Genomic DNA, 18938 nt, shown 5'->3' with positions numbered 1-18938 from the left:
ATCCAGCTTATTTTTTTTATTTATCCGAGATAAATATCAAACATTATTTTTTCATAAATAACTATCCACCATTTAATATTAAAAATTCATGTCCATACTTGAAAAGAAAATATTATTGAGGCTGTCTCTATTAGATAATGGCATTTGAGCCCATAAAATGGTCTTATTTTGCCCAAAATACGCCCATAGAAATTTAGCCCAAATCAATATCGAGACTCATATAATGGTATTGGTTACGGCACTATTACGTTCACGAGGGTCCTCTGAGAAATTTCCTGGTTCTGTCTCTCCTCTGATCTGAAAGAAATCGACCCATAGTTTCCAAAGCTGTTCTAATCGTTGGCGAAATTGTTGTAGAACTGAAAGTCTAAGATGGCCTCCACATTCAGCGGCGATGAAACTGCTCCTTTCTTTGGTTTCCTCGGCGCTGCTGCTGCCCTTGTTTTCTCCTGTAAAAACCATAACCCTAACTTTTAAATTTTTGGTTCTTCATGGGTTCACGTTTCCCCCAAGCAAATGATTTTTTTTCAGGTATGGGAGCTGCGTATGGGACGGCCAAGAGCGGTGTAGGAGTGGCCTCGATGGGAGTGATGAGGCCGGAGCTGGTTATGAAATCAATCGTCCCTGTTGTTATGGCCGGTGTTTTGGGTATTTATGGGTTGATTATTGCGGTTATTATTAGCACTGGGATTAACCCGAAGGCCAAATCTTACTACCTTTTCGATGGCTATGCTCATCTTTCCTCTGGTCTTTCTTGTGGCCTCGCTGGTCTTTCTGCCGGCATGGCTATTGGAATCGTGGGCGATGCTGGTGTTAGGTATGTCATCTAATTTGCTTGGAATCATTTGTTTTTTATGTTTTGCTTTTCAACTCTCTAGAATTGAAAGGTTGTTTGCACGAATCAATTTTCATTTGCTGCATAGATTTTTTTTCGAAGCTGGTTATAGTAGTGAAAATGTGAATGTGTAATAACTGCGATTATGTGCTTCACTTCTCACTCACATTCACAAATTCTGATAAAACTATAGTGCTAAACTTCTTGTTGAGTGGATTTAACCTTGGATCTGCTGGAATTTTACTCGGTTCACAAAATGTAAGGTATGTAGAAGTTACAAAGATTAAAAGCTTCGAAAGAGAACATTTTTATTTTCTTTTAAAATCTTGCTGATGCTTGCAGAGAAGCTGAGAATTGTTGCTATAGAATATAGACCTGTCATAATTTTTTACAAAGCCGAGAATTCCTTGGTTTCGACATTCATTGCAATTGTGAGAGTATGCTTGTTTAATATAGTTTTTTCTGTGCATTTATTTGTAGAGCCAATGCTCAGCAGCCAAAGCTCTTTGTTGGGATGATTCTTATCCTAATTTTTGCCGAGGCTTTGGCTCTGTATGGACTTATTGTCGGTATCATCCTCTCTTCTCGTGCCGGTCAATCCCGAGCAGAGTAGAGGGCAAGATTCTGAAACTTGGGGTGTTGCTAGTTGGCATTAGTTGGTTGTTTTGCATCCGATTCTTGTCACTATCCTGCAGTATGAAGCATTGGTGAAGTTGTTATTCTGAACTCGTTCATGGATCTTATTTAAGCGTTCTATGTGTGTATGATTAGAAGATAGATTCAGTTCAAAATAAATCGTGTTTACATTGCTTTTCTTATCTATTTATGGTGTCTAAAGTAAGTTCAATGTATTGAAAAGACCATTTCTATCATACTTGATCTCAGTTCTGTCTCTGTTCATCTTTCTTTTGGTATTACAATGATGAAGTTTTACTATCAGCCTCCCCACGTCATTTTTCTTTCTTAATTCGGAGACCGTTGTATGGTCGTTGTTAAGGTTATTAGGGCTGTAAATGGATTCAATTTTAGGTTAAATTATGAGCTTCATCATTTTACTTGATGAAAAACAAAAAGCTAGTATTGTGTTAATTATGAGTTTCAATTCTCTCTAAAGTAGTTCTCCTCGTCTTCTTTCAAAGTGCTGCTTTAGGCTGCTGCATTTTCTTTATTTTTTTAAGGATAAATTATACCGTTTTCACTGAATTTTGTTCTCTCTTATTTTACTTTCTGTATTTTAAATTTTTCTAATTTGCTCATTGAACTCTACAATTGAATCATTTTGCTCACTCTACCGTTAACTTTTTAACGGTATTATGACATGTCACAAGTAACAAAATGACGTTGTTTTGAAAAACTTAAATATACACTAAAACGATTAACGATGTCGTTTCGAATTCTCTACTTTCCTCATTTTCTCTCTATTTTGCAAATAGGGTGATTGATTGTCGTTGTCGGTCACCACATTATTTTTCATTTTGGCGATCGTCTATTGTTGTTGATGGTGGTGTTTTAGTCCTAAAACTTGTGGGTCGGTTCGTCTTGAAGTCTGAATTTGGTGGTTGTTTCACCGGAAAATGTCTTGAAATCGTGATTCTCGACTGAAAAGTTTCAGTTTCCTCACTTTCAATATTCAATTCTTGGACTTCGGAGCAAGTTCCGATGAAATGGAGGTCGGATTTGGACTCAAGGTATAGAGGCGAAGCGACCTATGAAATTTGGGATCGAACGACAATCATCTATGGCGGTCGACGGTGACATCCGATCACCTGTTTTTATTTTATAATTAGATGAACAAAATATGAGAGAAAATAAAGTTCAGCGATGAAAGGTATAATTTACCCTTTATGTTTTTAATTATTTTATAATAAATAATAGTAAAGAAATAACACATAATCTCAATGTTAGAGAGATAACAGATGAGTGAGTAAAATGATTCAATCTGTAAAGTTCAGTGAGCAAATTAGAAAATTGAAAGCAGGACAAGTAAAATAGGAGAGTAAAGGACAAGTAAAATAGGAGAGTAAAGTTTAGTGAGGAACAATGCAATTTATCCTTTTTAATTTAAATATAAATAAACATTCTCCTTGTATTTCTTTTTCATGTTCAAAATTATTGGGTACTGTTATCTGATAAATTTAATTTTTTAACAGGTTTACGATTTAAGTATTTAAACTGATCCTTGATGTTCGTTTTAACCGGTTTACAAACACTTCCATTGCACTAAAATTTGGAAACAGAGTTTCAAAATCGGAATCTGAAAGCAACAAAGGAGATAAATGTGGATGAAATCAAACAACTATGATGTATATATATAATTAACACCTATAGCATCGACAATACACTGCGTTTCAAAGTATTGTCTCATGGGTGTGTGTTGTCCCTCCCAGTGTAAAGTTAGGACCAAACATTTCCTTGAACGTCTTCTCCAGTTTTCAAAGCCAGCCAGCTTTGCAACAATGGCAGCACTCTCAGCAATGTGTTCCATGTCATTGCAGTCAGTCCACAAGAGGTTAACCAACTTCAACCTCCTTTGTTTCGCGTTCAACCTGATTCCCCATTTACGGAACAAATTCTCTATTTCGACCTTGGAGAGCTTCTTGCTTACCCTCTGGCACAGCATTTGCCACTCCCGTCGTAGAGCCTTCTCACTGTCTGCAAAGTTCAAAACATCAGTGGTAGGTTGATGTAATAAGCATATTAACACACAAACACATATATATACCTTGAAGCGCAAGTAAGGACTCGACCATTATCGACCGCTTTATGGCCATTGGTCAACGCATTCTTCATGAAGGACAGCCTTCTATGTTCCACCTCCATGTATATATAATCGTTTGGATCTCCCTTGAATAGCAGGAAGAAGTAAGTCCTATGGACCAGTGACACATTGCAATCATGCCAAAGTTCAATTATCTCTCTTTGAAGCCTCTTAAATTCTGAAGGCCACGCCGAAGAGCTTCCATAAGTCTCTGGTGTTGCGTTCGTTGCCTGTACCGGTCATGCATGAACATGTTTTTACTCGAACTTTCATAGTAAAGTATATCCTTTATAATATAATCAGGATAAAGGAAATCAAATACTCACTGGAGACTCACTGTGTTGGTTCTCGTACTTGCTAGACATTTCTTCGGTTCCTCATCTTGAAGTACGGAAATCGGTACTAATCTGATTCTGTGGGGTTTGGACACTCCAACCAGCGACACTTGTAAAAGAAATTTGAGATTCAAGTGGTGATCTCACGGCATTAAGCTCATTAACAGTAGCACATATTGAAGAATTTCGAGATATATTTCTAATAAACTCCTCTGCCTCGCTCTGGTGATCAAACTTCAATGCAGAAGATTTCCTGTGGAAAGTGTATGGTCTTCCAGTGAAATCTTTCGCATTTTGTACGGGAGATACGCCATGATTCTCTTGTACCTTCTCAATCCACTGAGAAACAGTCATCAGACTCGCTTTACAACTTCTACTCCTAGTAAATCTCAAGCTTCTACAGCCATAGTGTTCATCTTTCAGCTGACATAAATATGCTTTTTCAAGAGATGCAAGAACTATATTTTCATTAAGTGGGATGACTTGGATTCTTGCTTTGATGTATCTTCATTGTCAACTTCTATCACTCCTGAAATAGCTGAGCTTTCCCCAGGAGACGAGACATCATATTAATGAATCTTTGGGCGAGACTCTGAAAAACTTGAGTCCAAATATGTATTCATACTTGAATTCGGGTCAATGCAACGAACTTCCTTGCAAGGTGCCTCTGAATTTTCATCGTTATTGTCCTCCTGGCAAAGAGTACTACCGAAAAAAGCAGGAAACCTCGGTGACAACTGTGGGGAGGAGGCACTTGGACATGGTATAGTCAATTTGAAGTCGGGAAGCTGAAGGAAGTTCTCTTCGGAGCCAGTGGCGGATCCAGAAAGTTATGAATGGGGGTCCAAAATTTTAATTTTCTTTTCTTGAAAGTAATGGGTATGCAAAAATTATAATTTTTTTCTTTGTTCCTTAACACATTAAGCTAAATTTAATCACTTTTCCAAAATAATGGGATGCACTTGGCCCCTATGGAGGCTAATTGCATCCGCCACTGTTCGGAGCTGAAACTAAGTATATCTGAAGGACAGCGGGATCTAACTCCAACAGACATAACTGGTCTCACAATGATTAAATTTGCAGAGTCCAGTGAATCTCTATCTCTCACTCGCAGTTTGGGGTACCGAGAGTCTGAACTCACATGGTGAAAGAGGACATGCAGGAATTAAACTTTGGATGGTGAAGTGAGCTTAAAAGATGCATCAAATGCTTTAGTAATATCCATATACATATACTTTCACTGGTTTTTCATCTCTAGGACTTCCATTGTTAGCCGCTTGTCGTATCCCCTCGACCACAGACCAAGCAAGGTCTCTTTGCTGAATCAGAATGGCTACATCTGTCTTTAGCTGCATGAAGCATGAAGGAGAATCAAAACAATAATTCATGGATTAAAGACAAAGATGTATTCACTAAACTTATATCATCACCTTTTCAATTTCAAGGTCTTTCTCTCGCAGCAACGCATCGGAAATCAAGGAAGTTGGCTTTGTTCTTGCAATTTTCAACTCATTCTCTAATCTAGCCATTTCTCTTAGCATTTGCTTCACTAATGCTTTATCAGACAACACCAAATTGACTTGAACATTGGTAGTCACTTCTTTAGCACAACTTGCAAACAATAGGGTGTTTCTTGATTGTTCAACATGGGTCCGTGCCGGACTCATGGTACAAATTATAGCAGTTCTAGAATTGCCTCCTAGGGACGACTGAAGTATCTGGGTCAGCTTCGAATCTCTGTAAGGAATGTGTCCACTTTTTCCCTTGATGCAACAAAGTACAAATTTATAACAAGATACAACAGAGGATTTCTTGAAGTGCTACAAACATTCAGAAGTTATCTGATAAAATAACTAGCCTCAGCTTGCGGATAACAGTTCCAAGCATTACTAAACTGTTATTTATATGGCAACCTTCTTTCAACCTAGCACCGGCTGAAGATGTCTGAGACGCACGTTCGCTTCCTGCAAGATCAACAAAGTTCTAGATGAAACAGAATGAAAATGTCAGTTGCTTTCAAACATTGGTTGATCAATCAAATATTGACCGAAAAAGATATATGTTGTTTCATACCACAGAGGCCACGAGGGTGCTTGATCTGTCATTGCCTAAAAACTCCGGTGCAGAACTTTCGACTGCCTGATGAATGGCAAATAGACAGATGATATGAAAATAAATTTCAGATCATTGTTAAGCGAATAATATCTGAAAGTTTTGCAATGGAACACAAAGCATACCACTCTCAAAATTTGATGGGATCTAGAGCTTGTCTCATTGAGAGCAGTATCCCCTATTTGTCTTTGAGCTGCCAATGTGCACCAAAGCATGCATAAATATGCAGTCAATATCAAGTGAAAGGAAGACTTGTTGACATAATCTTACCTTCACAAATAGATAAAAGCTCCTTAAAGTGATTTCAGTCCCGCAGAGTTTCTTCGGTGAGTTTATTGACAACCGTCCCCCTCTATCGAAATAGATATCTGTTAGTAAAATACGTCCATAAAACTCATTCCTTATAACATAGGACATAACTCACTTCGTGATCATCTCAAAGCCGAAGGGGAGAACCCTCTACACTAATGAAGTCCCTGACTAATTCATTGTAAATCTCCATAGCAGAGAACTTCAAGATAAACTCTCTTTCCTTTTGCTACAGAAAAGGTTTCTTTTTCTCTGTCAATGAGGGAAATACAGCAGAAAGGTGTAACCACAAGGTAGCAACAAAAATCATTGTATGTCTGCATTACCCTCTGTATGTAATCATATATATCTGCCATGGCATACTCCGTAATTCCAGTCATCGTATAAGTTTTTCCGCTGCTCGTTTGCCCTAAGCAAAAACGGTTGCTGAAATATAGTTAAAAAATTGACAGTTGAGATTAGGAAGTTTCTTATGGAACCACAAAAGAGCCTTGGGAGCATCCAACAAGATATGAAAGAGATGTAACTCACAGTTTATGCCCCTGACAACTCAAAGGGCAATTTCCTTAGCTCCTTCATACACTTTCCTATTGGGACAATCAGAGCTAAAAACCCTGTCTAAAAGTCACCAGGGAGACACATGATTCCAATAGAAACAATTAATGCCAAATCCATACATGACAACATGCTTTAATTATACTACTGCATTAGAGGCCTAAAATCTAAAAGTGGCTATAAGATCATCATGGTGCACCAGTAGTAAGTAACAAAATGTATATCGGTAAAGGAATTTCGCACTCCCGCTATATAAACGGGCTTGAAGGAAAAATATTTCTATCATCTTAGGGCCTACTCAAAGGTTTCTGCAGTAAAATTTTCTATCATACTGCAGCTGTCATTAAAATTTTCTATCATGGAGGCAATTTCAAAACATAGGTAAGGATATAAACTAAGGGAAATCAATCAAATTTAGATGAACTGGATATCTAAAAGGCTAAGCACTTACCAAATGTATAAGCAGAAGAGTACATGGATTTCTCAGAAACCAAAAGGTTGTTTCGGTATATGATATTGTTATAACTGATGCATTCCCAGTCAGAAACATCATGCCTATTGATCTCCTTGTCATTGAGAGGCCGCAATCGAAACTAAACAAAAATTCTCTCCTCACAACCTATTGGCTCATGCATTTCCTTCTCTCTACCATCCATTACCACCATCTCTCAGCTTCCCTCTTTAAAAAAATGCTAATGGAAACTATAACATGAATAGAAAATTCAATTCAATGAGGTTGTAGCCTATTCTCTTCAGCTTCCTATCACCTATACGCTTCTCTATTCAATCAAGGGGATCAGTTTTCAAATACTCAGACAATGAAGTCTCGTTGGCACCTATAAAAACACCCAACTTTTAGACATTTGCAATCATTGTCTGCAATCAACAAGTAATCATGTGTTAGTGCTAAATTCACTCAAAATTTTGTTCTTTACTCGTAAATTTCAAAGCCAGATTCTCATGTTACAATATTTCATCACAGGAAAAAGAAATTGAAGTTTTTGAGAATCAAGATGTTTTCTTTTTTACCTTGGGATTTAGGATTTGGAATACACCTTGCATTCCCTTTTGTCCAAGGAAATGCCTGGTTTTTCCCCAGATTTACATTTGGGACGACAACAATCACACTGTTGGGAAATAAATAGAGTATGAGTAATTTTCCTATAACCAGATTAGTGAGAATGCGAAATAAAAGCGGAAAAATAATACCCGAAATTGATAACGGAGTTCAACCAATTTTGCCTACGTCTCCGGACTGCTGTAGATCTTTTACTAAGAGAGAAAATTTACAGGCACTACTCACAAGAAAACTCTCTAGTATTGGGAGAAAGAAACGATTTGGGATTTTGGAATGATTTTGAAGCTAAATGAGCTAGGGTATTTATAGTTGAAGCTTAGGGACTAATCTTTGAAAATACCCTAAATTACAATGACTAAAGTACATTTTACCCATTACCTAAATTCAAAATCCTTGCCAAACTTTGACAAAAATGTTAGCAGTCGGCTGCTGCCACTTTTCTTGACTAACGTTTCAACAATCTCCCACTTGAAGACTGATTTTAATCTGTCTTCACACCTTGATCAATACAGCAGTATTTATACTCTTATTACTGTAGCATGCCAACTGAAGTTGAACACAACTTCAGTTTGTCCGTAGTCACCGCCCTGTAAACCCACTTGTTATTGGGCAGTTTCTCCGTGGTTATCTTGTCCCTTAATGTCTTGGCACCCTTCGACTCTTGTCCACTAGTCTTTGAAGGATTGTTCCTCACTTGAACATCCTCGGCAAGACCTTGCTTCGACTCTTCTCTTATGATGGTCTCTGAAGCCATGTTCTCTGCTCGAACATGCTCGACAACTTCCTTGGACGTGGCCAACTTCTCTTGCACTTGGCTTCTATTCGCCTTGGAAGAAATAAACCTTATTGAGTCAAGTCTCAACGCCTCCTCGATCCTAGGTTCGTCATCTTCTTTGGACAACTCGATCCTGGTCTCATCCATCACCTTGGATGACTCGGCTCCCCTCGGGTAATCTCGCAACACTTCTGGCATCTTAAGTTTGCGCCCCCTCGTTTGCTCGACTCTTACCCTCAACTTAGCATCTTTGACACTTGAACTTGTGCCAAGACTGCACACATCTTCACCAGATCAACCATCTGGTTCATCTTTGAGTGGACTTTCTCTACTATTCGAGGAACAACCTTCCTCATCCTCTGACTGGCCTTCATCGCGGAATCTCTTGTCGCTACCCTCGGCTATTGGCTTTGCTTTGGAAGTCTTGTTCTTCTTAACTCCAAATTCCTTGATAGACGTGGCAGTTGTCAAGGCTTCAAACAACCCCTTGACTTCTCTTCGCTCCAACACTTTCTTTGCCCACGGCTTTAATCCGAACATGAAAGTGAAGAATCAATATTCTTTAGTCAAACTTGGGACTTTGAGCATGAGTTTTCTGAATTGACTCACATACTCCTTAAGTGTCCCTTTATGCCTGAGACGCCTCAACTTGGACCACGCCTCTATTTTGGCATACTGTGAGCATACTTGCTCACTTTGTACCCTCGGCTTGACAGCTTTATCTCTTACTATCGTACTGGGTCCCTTCTTATGCTCGACTGCTTTGACACCCGCAGTCTCGTCACGTTTTCTTCCAGGTTTGGCTACTTCAACATCAACAGTCTTGCCTCGTCTCGATCCTTGCTTGGCCGCATTGATCCCATTAATCGGGCCAAGTCTTTTTCCTGGCTTAGTAGCTTTAACACTTGCGACAGCGCCAATTCCCATTACTTTTCCTTCTTCCATCCTCTTCAAGATGGCTATAAGGCGACGCTTCTCGGGACATCTTCTAATCAAATGAAGACCATCACAAAAGTAGCACTTCAATTTTTCCTTGCTCTCCTTCTTCTTTACACCGGACTTAGCTTTGTCATTCTTTCCCGATGGCTTTCCTTGGCTACGAACAGTCGATGGCTCACCTTGGCCATTCGAAGAGCTTTCTCTACCATATCCCTGTTGTACCTTTTTTCGGTCTCCACCACTGTCGCCACTATCTCTAGGCATGTGCTTGGAGGACACATCGCTACTTCGCTTGTCACCTGCAAGCTTAGTCAGCTTTCTGGCTACATTTATGGCCTCCGAAAGTCTCTGGGCATCACTTTGCTATCTTCCGAGCATCGCCCCTGGTCTAAGTCCTTCCAAGAAGGTCTTGAGCGCATCCCATTCACTCATTGTTCCCTTGCATATGAGCAGCTCCCTCTTGAGCTCATCAACTTCGTTTCTCAAAGCCATCGCTCCAACTCGAATCTGACTTCTTTTGGATCGTTTCTGATAATTCTTGCGAACCACCGTGTATTAGAACACCTCCGTCGACAAATTCGTATCGCCGACCAAATTTTACTATTCACGAAATTCACTATTCATGTGAATAGTAACCTCACAGAAAAATTGACAAAATTCACAATCAAAAGCTCTGAAACCAGTTGTTGGGAAATAAACAGAGTACGAGTAATTTCTCTATAGCCAGATTAGTGAGAATGCAAAATAAAAGCGAAAAAATAATACCCGAAATTGATAACGGAGTTCAGCCAATTTTGCTTACATCTCCGGACTAGTGTAAATCTTTTACTAAGAGAGAAAATTTACAGGTGTTTACAAAACACTCACTACTCACAAGAAAACTCTCTAGTATTGGGAGAAAGAAATGATTTGGGATTTTGGGATGATTTTGAAGCTAAATGAGCGAGGGTATTTATAGTTGAAGCTTAGGGACTAATCTTTGAAAATACCCTAAAGTGCAATGAGTAAAGTACATTTTACCCATTACCTAAATTCAAAATCCTTGCCAAACTTTGACAAAAATGTTAACAGCCGGCTGCTGCCACTTTCCTTGACTAACTTTTAAACACACACTGATTTTCCCCCTTTCTCTTATTAGTTTTATCTGTATTTAGACCTGTAAAAAACCAACAAAATCCAATAATAATTCATCAGAAATTCCAATTCCCAAATATAGACACTCACATGAAAGAAAATCGATATCCTCTCCGCAATTGTAGAATTACAATAAAAGAAATACTTCTTTTTTGTGCCATATTTTTACCACAATCATTACATCAACACCAAACTTCAAATTCTTCAGCTTTGATAGCCTCAAAGTTGACATCTTTTCATTTTCATGCTTATGAAAGTGAGATATTGAAGTGGTTATAGTGTCTATTTCTTTTGTTTAATTGTTAGTTCGTTTTTTAGAGGTTCTCTTTGAAAAACAAAACTAGCTTTTGAATTAAAACAAAAAAAGAATAAGGTTTTTTGATAACAGAGATTGAAAAGAGGCCCTTGCATGTGAATGAAAATTTTGTTTGTGATCATCTATGTTTTATTTGAATAAGAAAAAGATATATAATTTGAGATATTTCTTCATAAGAAAAAGATGGACATGTAATTATGCAAATACCTGATTTGAAGATTTGTCCAATACTTTGGAATATGCATTATGAGGACAAGGCATGTATTTTTAAAAAAAAAAAGTATGAGTAACTACGCATGTATATCCTACATACAGATGTAATTGTTCGAACCTAAGATTTCTAGGAAGATTAACACTTTCTTTTACTACTCACTCAAAGGTTCCGTGTAGGGCATATTCGTTTCCAAGATTGGTACAAATCACTGTGTTTTCCTTTCAAGAGTTTTTGTTTGTCCAGCAAAGCCCTTAAAATCAAGAAGGTGAACTGGGTTCCTAGGGGAATTCGCTGCATATCAAGTTAACCTTCAGGCCCTCGACTATTTGATTACAAGGTAGTGGACGAATAGTGGGATGACAATGGAGCCTCAACTTCATAGCATAAATAAAAAAAAGATGGGGGAAAAACTACTAAATATAATTGCTTATAGGTTGGGTTCATGTATAGTATATCAATATATTGGATAAACTACCTTGTAGGTCACTAAACCATTGAAGTTGTTCTATTTTAAAATAAAGGAAATATATTTAAAACAAACTCTCTAAATCAATCTTGTCGATTGCAAATGAATATCTCAACACTTGAATCTCAAAATAAACAATAAAGTAATCAACAAAATCTTACTCGAAACATATAAAATCCCACGAACAAAATACTCTAAAAAATCAACTTTCTTCCCACGACCTCAAGGTTTTATTTATAGGATAATGGACATTCGAAGTTAGACTAGTACACAGTCCATCCCATTACCTATATAGTAATAATATTATTAGTATTGCCAGAAAATTAATGCATTTATCAGCAACCGTGTCTAGCCATCACGACGAATGCATGGGCAATTATGTAGAGCTCGAAATGATTCAAACAAGGATCTGTCAACTGTCAAACTCGTGCATTCGTTTGAGTGAGACATCAGGGAAACATCAAAGAAATTTCCCAATTTTTTTGGAACTTTGGCACTTTCTATCTTTCGGATACCTCGAAGGGCTCTGTTTTTGCTTGATGTTTGTTTGATTATATAGCTTTCGAAATCACCATTTTTAGTAACCAATGAACCATATAGTTGTATTCAACATGAACATATTTTACTCAAACGGGTTTAGGCAACAAATTCAAGCTGTCAACTTTGTTTCTTCTTGTAACTTGTTTCATGGCTCTCATCTTTTGAGAAGAAAACGCGCTTTAAAGCAATATGCAGTATGCATCTGATTGTTAATAAAAGAATTTTGTAGGAAAGTTCCTCATAAATTCAGGAAATTAGGTGCTTGCTTCCCCAAATATTTTTCTTTATAAAAGGACCAAGGCAGTAACCTAGCCATGCAAAGTGTTTGATGAGAAAACAAAGTGTAAAAGAGTGAAAATTGCATGATGGAGATCGAGGAAGTACACAACTACGACGCATTGCCACTTCTCTCATTGAATCATGTCTCATTGTTGTATCGATCGATTTCCCAATCCGCGAGGTTCTACCAAGAAGTCTTGGGCTTTGTTCTCATCAAACGACCCTCTTCTTTCAAGTTCAATGGAGCTTGGTATGCCTGTTGTTTTAAACTGAAAAGCCAGTTTTTAATGAAACAAGATATTAATTGTCTGATCTCCTTTGTTTCTTGCAGGTTGTGTTGAAAGTCAAATAAAAAAAAGAGATTTGCAAGTGGGGCGGCTGAACTAAATCAACATGGGCGGCTAGATAATTCAACAAAAATTAGGTTGCCTAATTTTGTTGAATTTTGTAATAGGGTTAATTATTTTTAGTCATTAGACTTTAGTGTATTTTCAAAGATTAGTCCCTAAGCTTCAACTATAAATACCCTAGCTCATTTAGCTTCAAAATAATCCCAAAATACCAAATCATTTCTTTCTCCCAATACTAGAGAGTTTTCTTGTGAGTAGTGAGTGTTTTGTAAACACCTGTAAATTTTCTCTCTTAGTAAAAGATATGCAGCAGTCCGGAGACATAGGCACAATTGGCTGAACTCCGTTATCAATTTTTCGGGTATTATTTTTCCGTTTTTATTTCGCATTCTCACTAATCTGGTTATAGGGAAATTACTTGTTACTTGTTTATTTCCCAACAAATGGTAATCAGAGCTTTTGGTTGTGAATTTTGTCAATTTTTTGCGAGGTTACTATTTATTACTATTCATATGAATAGTTAATTTCGTAAATAGTAAAAATTTTGTCGTCGATACGAATTTGTCGATAGAGGTGTTCTAATACAAGGTGGTTCGCAAGAATTGTCAGAAACGATCCAAACGAAGCCAAATTCGAGTGGGAACAATGGCTGCAGACGAAGGGAATGTGAAAATTGAAAAGTTCGATGGTACGGACTTTAGCTTTTGGAAGATGCAAATTGAAGATTTTTTGTACCAAAAAAATTTATATTAACCTCTCTCAGGAAAGCAACCAGAGGGCATGAAGAATGAAGACTGGGCTCTTCTCGACAGACAAGCCCTCGGAGTCATCCGACTGACGCTGTCTTAAAATTTTGCTTTCAACATAGCAAAGGAAAATATCACGACAGGTCTTATGGCGGTTCTCTCCAGTATGTATGAGAAGCCATCGGCCTCAAACAAAGTTCACTTGATGAGGCGATTATTCAATTTGCGGATGGTGAAAGGGGCATCAGTGGCTCAACACCTAAATGAACTCAACACTATCACAACCCAGTTGAGTTCCGTGGAAATTGAATTCGATGATGAAGTTCGAGCTTTAATTCTCTTATCATCTCTACCAGACAGTTGGAATGTTAGTGTTACAACAGTTAGTAGCTTGTCGGGAAATAGTAAATTGAAATTCGATGATGTTCGGGATCTGGTATTGAGCGAAGAAATTCGATGAAGAGAATCGGGTGAAGCATCAACCTCCTCAGCCTTGCACACGGAGTCTAGAGGGAGAACTTCAGAAAGAAATTCAAATCGTGGCAGATCCAAATTCATAAGGGGAAAATCAAGAACGAGAAAGAAAGATTTTACCTGTTATAATTGTGGCAAGAAGGGTCACTTTAAAAGAGATTGTCAAGCACTGAAGAAAGATACCGGCGCACAGGATTCTGCCAATGTGATAGAGGAGACAGGTGATGCCATGATTCTAAGCGTCAACAATCTGATTGAATCATGGATCTTGGATTCAGGGGCATCTTTCCACTCCACCCCATGCCGAGAAATCATGGAGAACTATGTCAGTGGTGATTTTGGGAGGGTTCATCTAGCTGATGATGAAACCTTGAAGATCGTCGAAAAAGGAGACATCCGATTAAAGTTACCAAACTAGACCACCTGGACGCTAAAAGGAGTGAGACATATTCCTAGCCTCAAAAGAAATTTAATTTCTGTAGGACAGTTTGATGGAGAATGATATATCACAACCTTTTCAAGCTGTGAATAGAAGATTACCAAAGGAGCACTCATCATTGATCGTGGTAAGAAGACTGGAACTCTCTATATAACCTCAAATTTAGCGAATATCATTGCAGTAGCAGATGCTGATGGAAAATCAAACCTATGGCACCAAAGTCTTGGCCATATGAGCGAGAAAGGGATGAAGACACTTTTGTCAAAAGGGAAGCTGTCGGATCTAAAGAATGTAGATGTCAGACTATGTGAGGATTGCATCTTTGGCAAACAAAAGAAAGTCAGTTTTGCAAAGATTGGCAAGACACCCAAGGCAAAAAAGTTAGAGTTGGTTCATATTGATTTATGGGGACCATCTCCAGTTCCATCCCTTGCAGGCTCACTATATTATGTCACCTTCATCGATGATTCAACAAGGAAGATGTGGGTTTATTTTCTGAAGAAGAAATCAGAAGTCTTTGATACCTTCAGAAAATGGAAGGTCATGGTGGAAAACGAGACTGGTTTAAAAGTCAAGCGGTTGAGGTCTGACAATGGAGAAGAGTACATAAATCGTAGATTCAGAGATTTCTGCACAAATAATAGGATCAAGATGGAGACAACAGTTCCCATGACACCGCAGCAGAATGACGTAGCAGAGCGCATGAACAGAACTCTGAATAAATGTGCCAGAAGCATGAGGATACATGTCGGATTACCCAAATTTCTATAGGTTGAAGCTACCAACACTGCAGCTTACCTGATAAACCTTGGGCCCTCAGTTCCTTTGGATGGCAGAATACCAGAGGAAGTTTGGAGTAAGAAAGAAATAAACCTTTCACACTTAAGAGTATTTTGTTGTATTTCTTATGTACACATAGATTATGCTGAAAGAAGTAAACTTGATGCCAAGTCCAACAAATGTGTCTTTGTTGGTTATGGTGGTGATGAGTTCGACTACCGTTTTTGGGACTATGAAAATTGGAAGATCATCAGAAGCAGAGATGTCATTTTCAATGAAAATGTGATGTACAAAGACAGGGCAACCGTAGAATCAAGTAGCTCCAATACCAAAGCTGAAATAAAGGAATTTGCTGAGTTCGAGAAAATTTCTAGAAATGATGTTCAGATCAATCCTGAAGTAGTTCAAGAAGAACCACGCAAATCGGAACTGAGACGCTCCTCTAGAATTCCTAAACCAACCCAGTGTTATTTGCCTTCTTTGCACTACTTATTGCTAACTGACAATGGTGAACCAGAGTGCTATGATGAAACAATGCAAATGGAGGATTCAGTCAAGTGGAAGTCTTCCATGAAAGATGATATGGACTCACTTATGTCAAATCAGACGTGGGAATTAGCTGAATTACCACCAGATAAGAAAGCGCTCCATAACAAGTGGATTTACAGGATCAAAGAAGAGCACGATGGGAGCAAACGCTACAAAGCAAGATTGGTTGTCAAAGGCTTTCAACAAAAAGAAGGTATTGACTACAATGAAATTTTCTCTATATTCGTAAAAATGTCTACAATCAGACTGGTGTTGAAAATTATAGCTGCAAAGAATTTACATCTTAAGCAGTTAGATGTAAAGGCAGATTTCCTTTATTGTGATTTGGAGGAATAAATCTATATGAGGCAGCCATAAGGCTTCATAGAAGAAGACAAGAAAAACCTGGTATGCAGGTTGAAGAAGAGCATGTATGGTTTAAAACAAGCTCCTAGACAGTGGTACAAGAAGTTTGATAGTTTCATGAGTAGCAGTGGTTTTACCAGATGCCAAGCAGATCATTGTTGCTACATCAAGAGGTTCGACAATAGCTTCATTATTTTATTGTTGTATGTTGATGACATGCTCGTTGCAGGCTCAGACATGCAAGAGATTATAAACTTGAAGCAAAAATTGTTGAAGCAGTTTGCTATGAAGGATATGGGCACTGCAAAGCAGATTCTTGGGATGAGGATTAAGAGTGACACAAAGTCGGTGACTTTGATGTAATCATAGGCTGATTACATCAACAAAGTACTCTCTAGGTTCAACATGCAAGATGCTAAACCAGTAAGTACACCTTTAGGTGTTCATTTTAGACTCTCCAAAGAACAATCACCAAAGACGGAGGAAGAGCGTGCATACATGGTGAAGGTGCTATATGCCTCAACAATTGGAAGTCTGATGTATGTCATGGTTTGTATTAGACCAGATATTGCTCAAGAAGGTACATGAATAAGCCGGGCAAGGTACACTGGGAAACAGTCAAATGGATCCTCAGATATCTGCGAGGTATTACAAATAAATCACTTTGTTTCAAAGGTGGATATATGATACTGACAGGCTATGTAGATGCTGACTTAGCCGGGAATGTTGACATCAGAATGAGCACTATAGGGTATGCCTATACTCTAGGAGGAACCGCAGTGAGTTGGGTTTCTCAACTATAGAAGATAGTTGCTCTCTCCACAACTGAAGCAGAATATGTCGTTGTTACGGAAGCCAGCAAGGAGATGGTTTGGCTCCAAAGTTTCTTGGAAGAGTTAGGCAAGAAACAAGAAAACAATGTCTTGTATTGCGATAGTCAAAGTGCTATCCATCTAGCGAAGAATCCATCTTTTCATTCCAAGATGAAGCACATACAATTGCGATATCATTTTATCCGGTCTCTTCTGGAAGATGGGATTTTGAAACTTGAAAAGATTAGATGGGATTTTGAAACTTGAAAAGATTAGTGGAGCTCAAAATCCGACAGACATGTTGACAAAGACGGTGACTACGGACAAACTGAAGTTGTGTTCAGCTTCAGTTGGCATGCTAGAATAACAAGACGAGAAATGCTGCTGCACTGATCGAGGTGTGAAGATAGATTAAAATCAGTCTTCAAGTGGGAGATTGTTGAAAGTCAAATAAAAAAAAGATTTGCAAGTGGGGCGGCTGAACTAAATCAACATGGGCGGCTAGATAATTCAACAAAAATTAGGCTGCCTAATTTTGTTGAATTTTGTAATAGGGTTAATTATTTTTAGTCATTAAACTTTAGGGTATTTTCAAAGATTAGTCCCTAAGCTTCAACTATAAATACCCTAGCTCATTTAGCTTCAAAATCATCCCAAAATCCCAAATCATTTCTTTCTCCCAATACTAGAGAGTTTTCTTGTGAGTAGTGAGTGTTTTGTAAACACCTGTAAATTTTCTCTCTTAGTAAAAGATCTGCAGCAGTTCGGAGACATAGACACAATTGGTTGAACTCCGTTATCAATTTTTCGAGTATTATTTTTCCATTTTTATTTCGCATTCTCATTAATCTGGTTATAGGGAATTTACTTGTTACTTGTTTATTTCCCAACAGGTTGTATAATTATGGCATTGGGATACACTTAATTTAGAATTCATCAATGGATGACTTCGATAAAATTGTTGAGCACCGGCCGATTAATCCCAAGGACAGCCACATATCCTTTCAGGTATAATATATGACTTCGAATCAAATCTATCAGAAACTAAGCCGCTGCAGCTTTGGTTATAACAAGTTCTTTGTTCTGTGAATGTGATGATAGTGTATCGATGCTGGCCTTGTCAAGGGGAGACTCGAAGGCATGGGAATGAAGTATGTCACGGTGGTGGTCGAAGACGAAGGGAATAGTGTCGACCAGGTGTTCTTCCATGACCTGGATGGGTACATGATTGAGCTCTGCAACTGTGAGAACATCCCAATCACTCATCTTCCTTCTTTTTCGTTCAAGCTGAGGCTAAGCAATGTCATCAAGGCTGAACCGGCTAAATGCGAATTCATGGAAAACGTGATGCTGGAGAGCTTAAGCATGGAGATACTGAACATTGCATTTTGAAGTGCACCCGAAGTTCAAAACAAGAAAATGGTGAACAACTTCACTTTCTTTTTTCTAGCTATTGTATGCTGCAATTGTTTTTTTACAGGTCTTATAATGGTGTCTATTTATTTTCATGAAGAAATTGTATTATTTATAGTATATTGTAATAAGTGTCACAGCCAGATTTTTTTAAAAATAATTTTAAAATAATTATAACTTTATTATAGAAAATTTAAATTTTTGATAAAATTCATTTAATTATAAATTTAGAGTCGTCATCGACATTTAAGTTAGGTAGGTCGAATATATAAAAATGTATTTTAAAACAATTTTAAGAAAATTATTTTTAAGACAAAAATTGGTCAGCGTTTGTCAATGATTCAATTTAAATTGTTTGGAGTCGATTATGTGTGGAAAATTATAA

General features: G+C 37.9%; 1 protein-coding gene and 2 pseudogenes across 1 annotated transcript; 2 read left to right on the top strand and 1 right to left on the bottom strand.

Moving 5' to 3' along the window:
- The first annotated feature begins 259 nt into the window (after positions 1–259).
- LOC120121578 (V-type proton ATPase subunit c2-like) lies at positions 260–1707 on the top strand. The gene is made up of 3 exons (XM_039140898.1): positions 260–451; positions 532–817; positions 1316–1707. The coding sequence occupies exons 1-3, from the start codon at positions 373–375 to the stop codon at positions 1446–1448; spliced, it is 498 nt and encodes a 165-aa protein (XP_038996829.1). The 5' UTR covers positions 260–372; the 3' UTR covers positions 1449–1707.
- Positions 1708–3027: 1320 nt separating this feature from the next.
- Positions 3028–7716, bottom strand: LOC120121658 (annotated as a pseudogene).
- A 4987-nt stretch (positions 7717–12703) lies between these two features.
- LOC120121659 lies at positions 12704–18657 on the top strand (annotated as a pseudogene).
- Positions 18658–18938: the final 281 nt, after the last annotated feature.

The sequence above is a fragment of the Hibiscus syriacus genome, unplaced genomic scaffold (genome assembly GCF_006381635.1).
Source record: "Hibiscus syriacus cultivar Baekdansim isolate YM2019G1 unplaced genomic scaffold, ASM638163v2 tig00110377_pilon, whole genome shotgun sequence".
NCBI classification, from domain to species: Eukaryota; Viridiplantae; Streptophyta; class Magnoliopsida; order Malvales; family Malvaceae; genus Hibiscus; species Hibiscus syriacus.
The sequence above is the reverse complement of the archived record's forward strand: the minus strand, read 5'-3'. Positions and strand labels throughout refer to the sequence as shown.